We start from the raw sequence: 16,657 nt of genomic DNA, 5'->3' as shown, positions 1-16,657 counted from the left end.
TGCACAGTGCATTAGTTCGGGGAGCAATGTCATAGAAGAAGTGCCAGAAAGAATAATATTGGTTTTACTCATGTTAATCTTGTAGCCCAATTTGCTCAAATTTGGCGAACACCATAAGAGCCTCCTCCTGGGAGGATCGCTCTTCATCTATAAACATGATAATATCAGCACAGAGTTTGATCTTCCCCATTGACTTCAGCGGAATGAATCAGATTATTCTATCCGATTTTAATTGCTAAAGGTTCAATGAAGAGAGCAAAGAGAATAGGAGATAGGGGGCATCCTTGACGGGTGCTGCGTCGAACTTGAAGTTGACCAATACAGGTAGAGTTAATTATGATATTGGCTTCAAAGCTTTGATACAGCCTTTGAATTGGTGCAGAAACCTGGGAAGGCACCTTGTATCTAGACAATATAACAAACAAGGTGTCCCGTACAACCAGATCAAAGGCTTTTCCGCATCTAATAAAAGAATAATGGCAGAAATGTTATTAGAAGCGAAATAATCTAGAGCCTCAGCTAAATAATGCGTGTTAGTTGCAAATTGTCGATCGGCAATAAACCTGTTCTGATCGGGATGCACAAGTTTAGCGGCAACCCCGTTGAGCCTGTTGGCCTAAAGTTTTGTGATAATTTTATAGTCCGTATTTAACAAAGAGATTGGACGATATGCATTAGGGTCTTCCCTGTCCTTATTCTTTTTTGGGAAAGCTACCCACATTCCCTGAATACCAAGAATTGGTGATCCACTCACCCTTCAGTAAGCCATTAAAGACAAAAAATCATCTATAAAAATATCAATAAAACTTTTATAAAATTCAGCCGGGAAGCCTTCAGGTCCACAAGCCTTCCCCATGGGGAGGTTCTTGACAACCTCAAGGAGTTCTGACTTCGTGAATGGCTGCCTTAGAGCATCACTGTCTTCTTCAGTAAGAGTAGGAATGTCCAATTTCCCCAAGAAATCCTTAGTGGTCCTACGATCAATATCCTGGGTTTCGCTATAAATTCACCTATAATGTTCTAGCATGAATTTATACACATCTCTGGGGTCAGTAGGCCTTACCCCGGATATGGGGCACCTCAATGCATGTATCATATTACTAGCAATTTGGTCTCGAGCTTGCCAGGCCAAAAATGTGCCTGTAAAATGACTCTCTTCATATGCCTTCTATCTGGAAGTCTGATATCCTATGTCAACCTTCTTAAGAAAACTGTTGGACAGTGCCCGTTTAGCTAATTCAAAAGATTTTCCATTATTTTCTGTGGGAACATGCAGGTAGATGGCCAAACTACTCTGCACTGCTTCTTCCAGAACCCTAGCCTGTTGTCTTAGATAAGATTTATCTGCCGCCCCCTGAGCAATTACCAAGCCCCTGAAAAAGGTCTTAAATGCATCTCAAACCACAGCTGGAGATGAAGATCCCTGATTACATTTGAAGACTTCACTTATTTCGACTTTAGAGGCCTGTACCTATCCCTCCTCTTGGAGGAGTTGCTGGTTGAACATCCACCTTCTAGGTTGAGGCGTAGAGTATTCTGGGAAAAGGAATACTTCCAACACTAGAGTGATGTGGTCAGATAAACCAGAATGCCTCAACCGATTGGTTCTTCAAGCGCAGTATTTTGGATATCAGAAAAAAAAAAAACGATACGGAAGGTGCTTTTAAACTGGCTTGAAATGCAAGTATACTCTCTCTCATTTGGGGCACTTATTCTCCAAGGATCACAGAGCATCAACACTTTAATGTAGTCTTTAAAGATCTTAGCAACTTTAGGTTTGTGTTGTTTTTTACCCTTAACAGTGGTATCCAAGAATGGATCCTGGAGAAAGTTAAAATACCCACCAATAATAATTTTGCCTGGAAGTTGTAAAAGGGATCGAAACAGTTCCACCTAAGGGGCCGGATCATCAGTCAGAGGCACAAAAAAACCTGACAAAAATAAATCTTTCTTTGGCGATTAGGCAGTGTACCCAGCACCATCGCCCTTCAGGGTTGCTAAGAAAATCAAGTGCCCAAACCAAGATTCTTAGCTTGAAAGACCGCTACACCTCTGTGAGCGACTGGAGCTGCGGCAACAACCTTAAAATCAACAGAGTTTTTAAACATACTGAAGCCCGCTACTTTTTTTTAGCAGGGATAGGAGTTTCTTGTAATAAGATGACAGAGGGATTTAGAGCATTTACCCTCTCCTCGCCTGCAGCCCTTTTCCTCAGATTATTTAACCCATTGACATTCCAGGAAACTATTTTTAGTGAGGAGTTTAACCTTGTCATAAAATTCTTATAAAAAAATTGCCCAATAAGGAAGTGATCAGAAACCGTGGACCTTGGCCTGGATCGAATGGTGTCATCCGCAGTGTAGACTTAGTCATTCCACATTGCGCATAACTATATTTTAGTACGGTAAAGAAGGATCTTGTACCCCTTGCCCCCTCCCCCGCCCATCCCCCTACATCCCTATCCCACTCCTTGGGTGGCCAACACCTGGGGCCCTCCCGTCTGGGCAATCCGGAGCCACCCCTTGACCCCCTTCTTCCCTATTCGGGTGCCTTGGCATGGCGCCCTGAATGGAACAGACTGAAAAGGGACTGGAATGTAAGTGCCCTAATGATGCGCGATGCTCTACAAAATCAACCCTTCCCAAAGAATCTCAACCCTCTTAGTGCCTAGTGCGCTCTCACCTTCCATTCTCATGTTAAGTCCCCCTCCCCCCCACCCCCACCCCCTCCACTTGGCCCTGATCTATCAGAGTTTTGAATCAAGTGCAAAAGAGTCTTAGCAACATCCACTGTGTGGACCAAGTTAGAGTGTCCCTGGAAAAAAACTTTTAGTTTAGATTGTTGTACTAGTCCTGCCGGGGCCCCAGCTTTTTGAAATGCGGGGATCATCCCCTTCAAGTTCTCTCCTCCGATGCGCAGCAGCCACTGACACATCTGAGAAAAGTTTAAAGGCATAATCGCCGGGGATCTGGTATATTTTACTCTTCATTGCTTGCTGTAGGATACGTTCCTTGATGCGAAAGTCGCCAAAGTTGACAAGCACAGTTCAAGGGTATTTTGCTTTCTGTACTGCAGGGACCCGGTGGGTCCGCATAACAGTGAGATCTAAATGTTTATCCGTCGGTTCTGAAAGAACATGATGTAAGACAAGATCGGTAGTTAAATCTGTAACAGTCTGCCCATTTTCGCGTCCTTCAGGGATCCCTGTGAATCTCCGGTTAGACCTGCGAGAGCGGTTCTCAGCGTCATCTAGCCGAATCAGCAGGTCTGCAAGATCTGCTCGACATTTTGCCACTGTCGGATCCAAAGAAGAGCGTGAATCTTCCAGATCGGATACTCGCTGCTCTACCTCTTTAAAACGTAAGCTAAGTTGCTGTATATTGCCAGAGATTAGATTTAATTGCAATTCCATTTTCTGATTTGCTTCTTCTTCGAACTTTTCAAAGTTCTTAGTTCAAATAGAATTTGAAGGAGCAAGTTTTCTGAGGGAGTGCCAGCGCCTCCCTTGTCTCCATATTCCTCAGATGGATGCCGAGCTTGCAAGTTCCACTGATCTTGAGCCAGCTGGAGGGGCCCATTTACAATGGCATTCACAGGGGGCCCCGTTACAGTATAACTCTAAAGATATGGACTGGATCATGAGGTGCATCGGAAGAGGACCTGTCCACCTGGGTGGCAGAGATAGAGTTGTTGATTAGCGAAGGAATAACATCTTTCGGGCCCCCCCTACTCCTCCAGTAAACCGGGGCTACAGCAGCTTGGATGCAGAGCCTGTGTCCTGTATTTTATTGCAATTACGACTCTGAATTCAAGCGGAGCGTTGATCGATCCTGGAGTGAGCAAACTTTATTGGCCGATTCCGGATTCAAGTCTGGGTCTTCAACTGGGACTGGGTCCGGTTCTCTGGACACCTCAGGTTTAAAAAAAAAAAAAAAAAATCTGAGCCAAGATGCAGATCCGCGTTTTGGTGATTGAAGATGGGGAGTTGTGAGGCAGGGTAATGCTAAGAGATGAATCAGTGATTAGTGTGGAGGTAGCGCTTGGAGGGGAGTCCAAATTTATATGGTTATCGGAGGGAGTAGGGCGCATTGCTTTCGCACTTCGTGCCACCTTGACAGTCTTTGAGGCAGGGCGCCCTTTGCCCTGAAACTGATGTGGGGATTGACGCATTGTTTTTTCCCCCCTCCTCACCTTCCTGAACAGATAGCTCTGGCTCTGTCTGAAAAGTACTTGTTGCGTACCCAATTGCACCAGAGGCAAGGTACACTGTGTGACCTGGATTAGTATCCTTTAGCAAATGACTTAAAAGTACATTAGTATACTGAACACACAGAGCAGATAAAGCACTGAAAGCACTGCGAATGGCTGAAATACCTTAAACTGCACGTGGCAATTAACAAGGCAATGTCCCTTCAAGCAGTATTGTATCCACCTTGTTTATATACTTCCAGATCAGTGCCTATGGGTTTACTTTCCAATCTTTCAAGACTGTTTCGGTGCATTGGCGTATCTTTTCAATAGGGGGGAGAGCGGCCATATACTTCAAAACTATTGTACATCATTTATAAGTCCCCAGAATCCGATTTTTTTTTTTTTAGGTTTTTTTTTTTGTTTTTTTTTTTTTAAACAGGCACCGTCTTGATTTGCCCAAAAGGAAAAAAAAAAAAAAAAAACAAGCGAGCCTGCCACCTCTGTTTAAGTCCCAACAACCCCTGCCTCACCTCCTTTCTCTTCTATGCGGTTCTGGCCTCCTCCCGTGGGGGTGGGGCAGGCTCAGGCACCTGAAGCCTTTTCTGCTGGTAACTCCAATTCAGACCGTTTCCGAGGTCCGATGCGTGTTGCAGCAAGCCGGAGGAAGCGGCTGCCTCCCCCTCAACAACCTCGGCTTGGCGATGTTTTCAGCGGTCAGGAAAAACGCCATAGCGTCAGCATAGCGTGTCCATGCTCCAGCACGCATCCACCCCTCTGCGTCAATGGCTAGCCGCGGAGCATGACGGGAGGTCCTACATGTGCATTTAAAAAAATTTTTAAAAAAAATCTAACACTGGCATCAGTGTGGGTTTATTATTCTGAGAGGTTTGATACCAAACTTCCCAGTATTCAGTGTAGTCATTATGGAGCTGTGGAGTTCGTTTTGACAAACTCCCAGACCATATACTTAATATGGCCACACTGTACTTACAATGTCTAAGAATTGACTTAGACACTGTAGGGGCATACTGCTCATGCAGCCATGCCCTCGCCTGTTGTATAGTGCACCCTGCCTTAGGGCTGTAAGGCCTGCTAGAGGGGTGACTTACCTATGCCACAGGCAGTATTTTATGGGCATGGCATCCTGAGGGGTATGCCATGTTGACTTTGTCTCTGCAATGGCAGTGTGCATGTGTTAGGTGAGGGGTCCCTTAGGGTGGCACAACATCTGCTGCAGCCCTTAGGGACCTTCCCTGGTCACAGGGCCTTTGACACCACTGGTACCTTTTACAAGGGACTTATCTGTGTGCCAGGGGTGGGCCAATTGTGGAAACAAAGGTAGAGTTTTTGGGAAAGGACACTGGTGCTGGGGCCTGGTTAGCAGGGTCCCAGCACACTTTCAATCATAACTAGCATCAACAAAAGGCAAAAAGTGGAGGGTAACTGCAACAAGGAGCCATTTTCCTAGAGTCAGGATTGATGGAACGGTTGCACGGCTTAGATGACAATGCCGGCAGCTCACTCACTCTGCCGCAGAGGTAATAGCCACAGGGAAGTCTCCAGGGTCCTGAGCAGGAGGACTTGAGCTACAGTAAGCATTTTGAACATCCTCTTGAGGAAGAGATTGAGGGACTGAAGGTCTAGGATAGGGTGGAGGCCCTTGTCTTTTTTGGGTACCAGAAAGTAACAGGAATAGCAACCACGACCTACCTGTGGCACAGGAACCCTCTCTACAGCTCCCTTGGCCAAGAGAGCCATAATTTCCTCTTGGAGAAGTGCCAAGTGATCCATCGTCATCTAATCGTAAGATGGAGGCATGGATGGAATGGTTGTAGAAAAGTGCCTCCTTTTTGGCATTGTTACCCCCACTTCTTGCCTGATGTCAGTATGGTTTGACTGTGTTCACTAGGATCCTGCTAACCAGGACCCCAGTGACTGTGCTCTGTCCCTCTAAATGTGGTTGCTCAGGACTCTGCACACCCCACAACTGGCATACTGGTGCCCCCATATAAGTCCCTAGTATACGATATCTAGGTACCCAGGGCATTGGGGCACCAGGGCTTCCCCATGGGCTGCAGCATGTATTGTGCCACCCACGGGAGCCCATGCAAAATGTGTCTGCAGGCCTGTCATTACAGCTAATGTAAAAAGACACATGCACTCTTTCACTACAGGTCACTGCACCAGGTCACTGTAAGTCACTCCTATGGTAGGCCCTCCTAGCCCAGAGGGCAGGGTGTAGGTACCTGTGTGTGAGGGCACCTCTGCATGAGGTGCCCCAACGATCTCCAGCTCCATTACAATGAACTTCGTAAAGGGGGGGAAGCCATTTTACCCATGTACTGGACACCAATCACTACCTGTGTCCAGCTACATAATGTTAACTCTGAACCTAGGCATGTTTGGTATCAAATATGTCAGAATCATATGCCAGTACTGTTGCCAGTATTGGTTGTATGATTCCATGCAACCCCCAGTATTGCTCCTACCAGTCTATCAGGGTTTTGCAAGCATCCCGCACTGCTGCCACCCTCCAGACAGGTTTCTGCCCTCCTGCTGCTTAACCAGCTCAATTTAAATAAATAAAAATTCCAATTAAAAAATATACTGTATTTTAAAAGTATTATTTCGTCAATAGGGTATTTCCAATTCAGTTTTGAGCTGCCTGGGGACCTCTTGACCTGTATTGTGCACAAACCTAAAATAAGGGGTGTCCTGCTCATTTTGTAATAATACATTCAATTTGGGTTGTTTGGGGTAGAGCACAGAACAAAGATGGCCTACCAGCACAGAGTGTTTGCCGTACTCAATCCAGCGAAGTGTGGCAAAGTTGGTGGATTCTGCACAGTTAAATCCATGATTGAAGCCAGCATGATATCCATAAGGAAAAGTAATCATAAATTCTCCAGCCTCCTGGGTCACCTGAGAGATGGGAAAAGAACAGCGTTGGAATCATTCCCACAGCCTCAACACCTTATATACAGCCATCAGCTTTAGGTGTCAGAGCACAGCTTTTATTGTACCCTGTCCATGTCAAAACAGAAAACGCTAGCAGAACGTCATTTTACAAGAAACAAAAATGAACATTTGACACACATCAGCCCTGTGTGGCACTACGTTATAACAAAACTGCATTATAGTGACCCTGCATGCTCACAGTTTAATCTTCTTCAGAACAATGTAAAGTGCAAGAACAATCTGTATCCATTCCAGAAGGCACATCGACTCAGAAGGTACCTTTAAGTTTAACCTGTTGTTTCTCTCTGTTCTTCCCTGTCCTTTTCAATCTTTCTCACGTTAGGCTGATGTGTAACATGGTAAGTTTAATGCTCCACTGTTTCTTTGGCTGGGTCTGCACTATGCAAGCAAATACTTTAACCCTTTCGCTGCCCCCCCCCCCTTTCAGGTGCCAGGCTTTTTTGGGGTTATTTGGGGCAGTTCGCGCTTAGACCCTCATAGCTTTTTGTCCACATAAGCTACCCAAACCAAATTTGCATCCTCTCCCCCCCCCCCCAAACATCCTAGGGATTCTAGAGGTACCCAGAGTTTGTGGGTTCCCCTGGAGGAGACCAAGAAATTAGCCAAAATACTTCGAAAAATGTAAATGCTAAAATCACCATCTTTCCAGCTTTCAGGAACAGGCAGACTTGAATCATAAAACCACATTTTAACACAATTTTGGCATTTTACTGGGACATACTCCATTTATACTATTCTTTGTGCTTTTAGCCTTCTTCCAGTTAGTGACAGAAATGGGCGTGAAACCAATTCTGGATCCCATAAAGCTAAACATTTCTAAAACGTAGACAAAATTCTAAATTAACCAAGGGGTCATTTGAGTAGTCCCTACAAGGTTTTCCTACAGAAAATAACAGCTGAAATAAAACAAATATTGAAATTGAGGTGAAAAAAACTGCAATTTTTCTCCACGTTTTACTCTGTAACTTTCCTATAATGTCAGATTTGTGAAAGCAATATACCGTTACGTCAGCTGGACTCTTCTGGTTGCGGGGATATATAGGGCTTGTAGGTTCATCAAGAACCCTAGGTACCCAGAGCCAGCAGATGAGCTGCACCTTGCAATGGGTTTTCATTGTATACCAGGTATACTGCAATTCATTTGGTGAATTATTAAGACTGAAAAATAGGTATCAAGGAAGCCTTTGTATTTCCAAAATGGGCACAAGATAAGGCGTTGAGAAGCAGTGGTTATTTGCACATCTCAATTCCGGGGTGCCCATACTAGCATGTGAATTACAGGGCATTTCTCAAATAGAAGTCTTTTTTACACATGGTCTTACATTTGGAAGGACAAAATGTAGAGAAAGAAAAGGGGCAATAACACTTGTATTGCTATTCTGTGTTCCCCTAAGTCTCCCGATAAAAATGGTGCCTCACTTGCACTGGTAGGCCTAATGCCAGCGACAGGAAACGCAACATGGACACATCACATTTTTACGTTGAAATCAGACTTATTTTTTTAAAAGTGCCAAGCTGTGGATTTTGGCCTCTAGCTCAGCCGTCGCCTAGGGAAATCTACCGAACCTGTGCATTTTTTTAAAACTAGACGCCTAGGGGAATGCAGGATGGGGTGACTTGTGGGGCTCTCACCAGGTTCTGTTACCCAGATTTATTTGCAAACCTCAAAATACAGCCAAAAAAACCCACTCCTCCCCCCCCCCCCCCAACATTCATTTCGGTGACAGAAAGTTCTGGAATCTGAGAGGAGCCACAAATTTCCTTCCACCCAGTGGTACCCCATGTCTCCCGATACAAATGGTACCTCACTTGTTTGGGTAGACCTAGCGCACGGGACAGGAAATGCCCCCAAAACACAACGCGGACACATCACATTTTCCCAAAGTAAACAGAGCTGTTTTTTGCAAAGTGCCTAGCTGTGGATTTTGGCCTCTAGCTCAGCCGGCACCATGGGAAACCTATCAAACCTGTGCATTTTTTTAAACTACACACCTAGGGGAATCCAAGATGGGGTGACTTCTGGGGCTCTCACCAGGTTCTGTTACCCAGATTACTTTGCAAACCTCAAAATTTAGCCAACAAAAAAAACTTTTTCCTCACATTTCAGTGACAGAAAGTTCTGGAATCTGAGAGGAGCCACAAATTTCCTTTCACCCAGCATTCCCCCCCCAAGTCTCCTGATAAAATGGTACCTCACTTGTGTGGGTAGGCCTAGTGCCCGCAAAAGGCAATGCCCCAAAACACTATGTAGACACATCAAAATTAACAAATGCAAAATAACCTATTTTCACAGCGGGGGCACCTGCGTTTTTGGTCCTGGACTCAGCAGCCATATAAGGAAACCTACCAAACCCAAACATTTATTAAAACTAGACACCCAAGAGAGCCCAGGAAGGTGTGACTGGTCTGGATCCCCTAGTGTTTTCTTACCCAGAATCCTCCGCAAACCTCAAATTTAGCTAACAAAAAAAAAAAAAAAAAAAAAAACATTTCATTCAACGCACCGGGACAAATTTCCTACCACCCAACGTTCCCCTTAGTCTACCGGTAAAAATGATACCTCACCTGTGTAGGTGGGCCAAGTGCCTGTGACAGGGAAGAGCCAAAAACATGTCAAAATTGAGGGGTAACCAAAGCGGGACCAAAAGGACAGTTTAAAAAAAAAAAAAAAAAAAAGTATAGATGCAACAATGCTGGGTGGTAGGAATTTTGTGGATTCTTGCAGATTTCGGAAGGTTCCATCACAAAAATGTGGGAAAATGTGTGATTTCCAGCAAAGTTGGAGGTTTGCAGGGCACTGTGGGTAAGAAAATGGTGCGGGTGCATGTGAAGCACACCACCCTGGACTCACCCTGATGTTTAGTTTTCAGATGTGTAGGAAGCTGGCTCTGTATATGCTATCTCAAAGTGAGAGATGGTGTGCAGAGAGTCCAGGGGTTCCCTAAGAGGTTTGACAGAGGCAATAATAGATAATACTAATGCCCTATTTGTGGTAGTGTGGTCGAGCAGTTAGGCTTATCAGAGGTTAGTGTTAATCATTTGTTGTACACCCACAGGCAATAAATGAGAACACACACTCAATGACTTAACCCCAGACCAATAGGTTTTTATATAGAAAAATATTATTTTCTAGATTTAGCTCTCGTGTTGGCAAGACCTGTGCTTTAGTAAGGCTTGTTCTTTTCTGCCAGGAGGGGGAACGAAGCAATACAGGAGGTTTAGCGGGGCAAGCACCAAAAAGAGAAGGTGGGAGGAGGGGTGCCCAACAATAATCAAAATGCATGTTGATGGTTCTCTTATTAGCTCCATAGATCCTGCTGGTTAACATGTGATATGGTGGCTACACCGGAGAATCTGTGTTGAGATACATGGCGAGTGCGTTTTAGCCCTAGATGCCACGGTAACTTGGATGCAGTTTGATGGCGCCCTGCAGGACTCACAGTGAGTTGGACTGCAACACAAAGCAGGAGCCTTTATTTTAAGCACTGCAAGGTGCAGTAGCTCTCCTTTGGTCCGACTGGTTGCTACTTACAGCCTAAGCCATGGTTTAGCCTTATAAAGCACTCCAATACTTTCAGCTCTAATTTGCACTACATGCATGCGCCAACAAAAGCAAGAAATAATAATAAAAGTCTCTGAATGGAGAGTTCAAAACTTAAAAGGCAAAGGGGTGCAAACACATGCACTAACATGCAGTATGCAGAAAGATGACAAAAACATACACGCGTATGGAGTGGCTGTTTGGAATTGTTAAAAAAAAAAAAAAAAAATTAGTGCCTGGCAAGTGAGCAGTCAGTGAGCAGTCAGCGGAAGGACACTCTGACCCAATGTCAGTGACTGGAAGGACTTCTTGGTCGAAGCTTCACACAATGGCAAAAGCAGAGCTGGAAAAGTAGGAAGTGAATGAAGACGAAGACTTGCATGCCAATGAGATGCAAGTAAATTCGAGTGACAACGGAATGAATTAATGGTAAGTTCAGGTAAGTATTAGGTGGGTTCAAAGCCCTTTTAAGAATTTTTTCTTAAACACTAAAGACTTCGCAAGCACAGAAGGCAGGCGTGTGCCATGCAGGCAAAACCTAAAAAGGACTATGATGGGGCCAGCACTGATCGCTTCATATCGCTTTTTTTTCTTGTCTATCTAAAACATAAACCACCTAGGATCGTTTAACAAGCGCAATATTTTTCCACTGATGTGGGATTTGGTGAAAAAAAGAGCGTAGAATGTTAAGATAATTCAATGAAAGCCAGTAGGGATATTAAGCATGAACTTAGGGTTTGTCTATAGGAGGACTTCGTCCCTTGTAAAGCAGAGTAAGTGTTCTGTCCCAGTAAAAGCCTACATCTCTCTTAATCTCCTTGCTGATGTAAGCACCATAAGGACTACCTTTGGTGAGATAAGCTATAGAGGCACTCTGTGGATTAATTCGAAAGGAGGCAGGATAAGTTGCCTAAACACTGTGATGAGCTCTTAGGGTACCATACAGGAGTAAATACTGTGAAAATGCCCTTCAGTAAACTATTTATGATCTTTTTGTTAGGAATAGTGTGGACGAGGTGTCTATTCCTATGCACCCTGATATTGCCATCAGATGGACTTGGGCAGATAGGCCACTCTTGGCTTGCATCTGCAAATATTGAAGTATTTGATGGGGTGGTATAGACCTTAGGTATAACCCTTCAACTTTACACTAGATGCAGAAAAACACTCTGACTTGGCATTATATTTTTTTGTGGTTGTTGACGCCTGTGATTGCATCAGTATGTTCCTGCATTCCACCAGCAGATCCAAATGACCATATTCTTAGTGATCAGGTGTCAGGGTGACAGCCTCAACGACTTGAGGTTGCATTGGAGCATCTTTCCTTGGAGTCTGATGAGGAGCATGGTGTGCACCTACAGTGCTATCACCAAAAGAGCTTATAACTTCAGGAGTTAGGTGTACTAGTGCTGGCACGACCATGATGGGGGAATGAGAATCAGGGAACATCAATCAGACTTCACCTTCCTCAGTATGCTGGTGATCAGTGGAAAAGATGAGAAGGCATATGCCAAGATGTTGGACTATTTGACTGACAAGGCATTGCCCCTGGTTGTCAAAACCTGCTGGCTCACCACTGACATTTCTTGCTGTACAGTGTGGCGAACAGGTCTAGCGTGAGGTGGCTCCACTTCTGGAAGATGTAGTACACTTGATGCTGGTGGTGCTCTCCCCCTATAAGCAGACTGTAGGAAGTTGGCTCTGTATGTGCTATTTCAAAGTAAGGAATAGCATGCACAGAGTCCAAGGGTTCCTCTTAGAGGTAAAATAGTGGTAAAAATAGATAATACTAATGCTCTATTTTGTGGTAGTGTGGTCGAGCAGTAGGCTTATCCAAGGAGTAGTGTTAAGCATTTGTTGTACATACACATAGACAATAAATGAGGTACACACACTCAGAGACAAATCCAGCCAATAGGTTTTGTTATAGAAGAATATCTTTTCTTAGTTTATTTTAAGAACCACAGGTTCAAATTCTACATGTAATATCTCATTTGAAAGGTATTGCAGGTAAGTACTTTAGGAACTTTAAATCATCAAAATTGCATGTATACTTTTCAAGTTATTGACAAATAGCTGTTTTAAAAGTGGACACTTAGTGCAATTTTCACAGTTCCTGGGGGAGGTAAGTTTTTGTTAGTTTTACCAGGTAAGTAAGCCACTTACAGGGTTCAGTTCTTGGTCCAAGGTAGCCCACCGTTGGGGGTTCAGAGCAACCCCAAAGTCACCACACCAGCAGCTCAGGGCCGGTCCGGTGCAGAGTTCAAAGTGGTGCCCAAAACACATAGGCTAGAATGGAGAGAAGGGGGTGCCCCGGTTCCGGTCTGCTTGCAGGTAAGTACCCGCGTCTTCGGAGGGCAGACCAGGGGGGTTTTGTAGGGCACCGGGGGGGACACAAGTCCACACAGAAATTTCACCCTCAGCGGCGCGGGGGCGGCCGGGTGCAGTGTAGAAACCAGCGTCGGGTTCGCAATGTTAGTCTATGAGAGATCTCGGGATCTCTTCAGCGCTGCAGGCAGGCAAGGGGGGGGGGTTCCTCGGGGAAACCTCCACTTGGGCAAGGGAGAGGGACTCCTGGGGGTCACTTCTCCAGTGAAAGTCCGGTCCTTCAGGTCCTGGGGGCTGCGGGTGCAGGGTCTCTCCCAGGTGTCGGGACTTTAGGTTCAAAGAGTTGCGGTCAGGGGAAGCCTCGGGATTCCCTCTGCAGGCGGCGCTGTGGGGGCTCAGGGGGGACAGGTTTTGGTACTCACAGTATCAGAGTAGTCCTGGGGTCCCTCCTGAGGTGTTGGATCGCCACCAGCCGAGTCGGGGTCACCGGGTGCAGTGTTGCAAGTCTCACGCTTCTTGCGGGGAGCTTGCAGGGATCTTTAAAGCTGCTGGAAACAAAGTTGCAGCTTTTCTTGGAGCAGGTCCGCTGTCCTCGGGAGTTTCTTGTCTTTTCGAAGCAGGGGCAGTCCTCAGAGGATGTCGAGGTCGCTGGTCCCTTCGGAAGGCGTCGCTGGAGCAGGATCTTTGGAAGGCAGGAGACAGGCCGGTGAGTTTCTGGAGCCAAGGCAGTTGTCGTCTTCTGGTCTTCCTCTGCAGGGGTTTTTCAGCTAGGCAGTCCTTCTTGTAGTTGCAGGAATCTAATTTTCTAGGGTTCAGGGTAGCCCTTAAATACTAAATTTAAGGGCGTGTTTAGGTCTGGGGGGTTAGTAGCCAATGGCTACTAGCCCTGAGGGTGGGTACACCCTCTTTGTGCCTCCTCCCAAGGGGAGGGGGTCACAATCCTAACCCTATTGGGGGAATCCTCCATCTGCAAGATGGAGGATTTCTAAAAGTTAGATTCACCTCAGCTCAGGACACCTTAGGGGCTGTCCTGACTGGCCAGTGACTCCTCCTTGTTTTTCTCATTATTTTCTCCGGCCTTGCCGCCAAAAGTGGGGCCTGGCCGGAGGGGGCGGGCAACTCCACTAGCTGGAGTGTCCTGCTGGGTTGGCACAAAGGAGGTGAGCCTTTGAGGCTCACCGCCAGGTGTGACAACTCCTGCCTGGGGGAGGTGTTAGCATCTCCACCCAGTGCAGGCTTTGTTACTGGCCTCAGAGTGACAAAGGCACTCTCCCCATGGGGCCAGCAACATGTCTCGGTTTGTGGCAGGCTGCTAAAACTAGTCAGCCTACACAGATAGTCGGTTAAGTTTCAGGGGGCACCTCTAAGGTGCCCTCTGTGGTGTATTTTACAATAAAATGTACACTGGCATCAGTGTGCATTTATTGTGCTGAGAAGTTTGATACCAAACTTCCCAGTTTTCAGTGTAGCCATTATGGTGCTGTGGAGTTCGTGTTTGACAGACTCCCAGACCATATACTCTTATGGCTACCCTGCACTTACAATGTCTAAGGTGTTGTTTAGACACTGTAGGGGCACCATGCTCATGCACTGGTACCCTCACCTATGGTATAGTGCACCCTGCCTTAGGGCTGTAAGGCCTGCTAGAGGGGTGTCTTACCTATACTGCATAGGCAGTGAGAGGCTGGCATGGCACCCTGAGGGGAGTGCCATGTCGACTTACTCGTTTTGTCCTCACTAGCACACACAAGCTGGCAAGCAGTGTGTCTGTGCTGAGTGAGAGGTCTCCAGGGTGGCATAAGACATGCTGCAGCCCTTAGAGACCTTCCTTGGCATCAGGGCCCTTGGTACTAGAAGTACCAGTTACAAGGGACTTATCTGGATGCCAGGGTCTGCCAATTGTGGATACAAAAGTACATTTTAGGTGAAGGAACACTGGTGCTGGGGCCTGGTTAGCAGGGTCCCAGCACTCTTCTCAGTCAAGTCAGCATCAGTATCAGGCAAAAAGTGGGGGGTAACTGCAACAGGGAGCCATTTCTTTACACAAGCCCCCCCCAGCCCACAGGCCAGGAGACTCAGCCCAAGCTGGGAGAGTCTTCCTAGTCTGTCAGGCGAGGAAGAGTAGGAGAAATAGGCTGGTTAGTTGCAGGGCCTACTCTGCCTTACATCCTTCTGTTCAGGTCATTCCCTTTGGGGAACTGACCCACTTCCACAGTGATAGGACCTAGTCTGAATTGTCTCTTGTCTGCCTCTTCAATGTCTCCACCCATTCTTTTTATTTTGGGTTTAGAGGTATCCACCTCTGCTAATCTTATCTTAGCCAGGGTCATCCCTAGCTTACCCAAAGAGGTTACCCAGAGCTGGAGTAACCCCACCATGACCAACAGGGTCAGGGGGCCTAACTTGTTATTTGGCATGGGGTCTGACCACCATGCCAAGAATAGTGCAGCCATAAAGGCTAACACCCAGCAGAGGCCACTGACAGCTGTCAGTGCCCAGAACCACACCTTTAGCTCTTCACCTACAAGGGAAGGGGCTAAGTTACAGGCTTCTTTGGGTTCAGGGTGCCTGTCTGCTGTATTAGAGTGGGGGGTTACCACATTTTGTAGTAAACACCCTTCTTCCACTCTTTCTTCTGTTAGCTGAGGAGCCACCCACTCAGGTTTAACAGTTGCCTGACTAGCCAGGACTTCTTGTGGGTCAGGTTGGACTTTATCAGGGCCATTTTTGGAGTTCTCCCCTACTGGAGCAGAATCTCCCTGGCTTGCTGTAACCTTGGCTAAAGGTTGTCCACCCTTCCTACTCTGTTTTCTTTTCTTCTTCTTCTGGGGCCTGCTTGCATTTACTGCAGAGGCAGGCCTTCCAGAATCCTTGGGAGAGGACTGGCACTGGACCAGTTCCTCTCTTGGGCTCTGACTAACCTCTGGGTAGTCATTTCCAAGGAGACAATCAAGGGGGAGGTCTGTACTGACTACTACCCTTCTCCAGCTAAGAGTGCCACCCACTTCTATGGGTACTAAAGCCACAGGCCTCTTAGTGACCCTGTCTAGGCTAACTCTTACCCTGGCAGTCTCACCTGGGATGTACTGGTTTGAGAGCACCAGCCTGTCATGCACAATAGTGTGACTGGCACAAGTGTCTCTCAGGGCAGTGGTTGGGATTCCATTCACCAGTAGGTGGTGGAAGTGTCTACTTCCCTCTGGAATCTCCAACTCACCTGTTGGGCCCTGTTTCCAGTTGAAGGCTAGGAAGACCTCCTCATCTGAGGAGTCATCTCCCATGGCTACACTGGTTACCCCTGGAATTTTGTTCTGGGGATTGTTTTTGGGACAAGAAGTGTCCTTGGTGTGGTGCCCAGACTGTTTACAGTTGTGGCACCATGCCTTAGTGGCATCCCAGTTCTTACCCTGGTACCCACCTTTGTTTTGGGTTGTGTCTTGGGGCCCACCCACCTGTTCTGGTTTTTGGGGGCCTACAGAGGACTCTGTTTCTTTGTTTCTAGTGTTACCCACTTTCTCCTGGGGAGTTTTTGTAACCCCTTTCTTTTGGTCACCCCCAGTGGAAGTTTTGGTTACCCTAGTCTTGACCCAGTGGTCTGCCTTCTTTCCCAATTCTTGG

At 46.4% G+C, this 16,657-nt stretch overlaps 1 protein-coding gene across 1 annotated transcript in view; it reads right to left on the bottom strand.

The window, feature by feature from the left end:
• Window positions 1–16,657, bottom strand: part of KDM4A (lysine demethylase 4A) — a 460,608-nt gene that overhangs the window by 323,528 nt on the left and 120,423 nt on the right. The window contains exon 8 of the mRNA XM_069227816.1: window positions 6,976–7,113. Coding sequence (XP_069083917.1) covers window positions 6,976–7,113 — 138 coding nt within the window. The remainder of the gene's footprint in view (window positions 1–6,975; window positions 7,114–16,657) is intronic.

Source organism: Pleurodeles waltl, chromosome 4_1 (genome assembly GCF_031143425.1).
Source record: "Pleurodeles waltl isolate 20211129_DDA chromosome 4_1, aPleWal1.hap1.20221129, whole genome shotgun sequence".
NCBI lineage: Eukaryota > Metazoa > Chordata > Amphibia > Caudata > Salamandridae > Pleurodeles > Pleurodeles waltl.
This window is presented reverse-complemented; position numbering and strand designations above follow the sequence as displayed.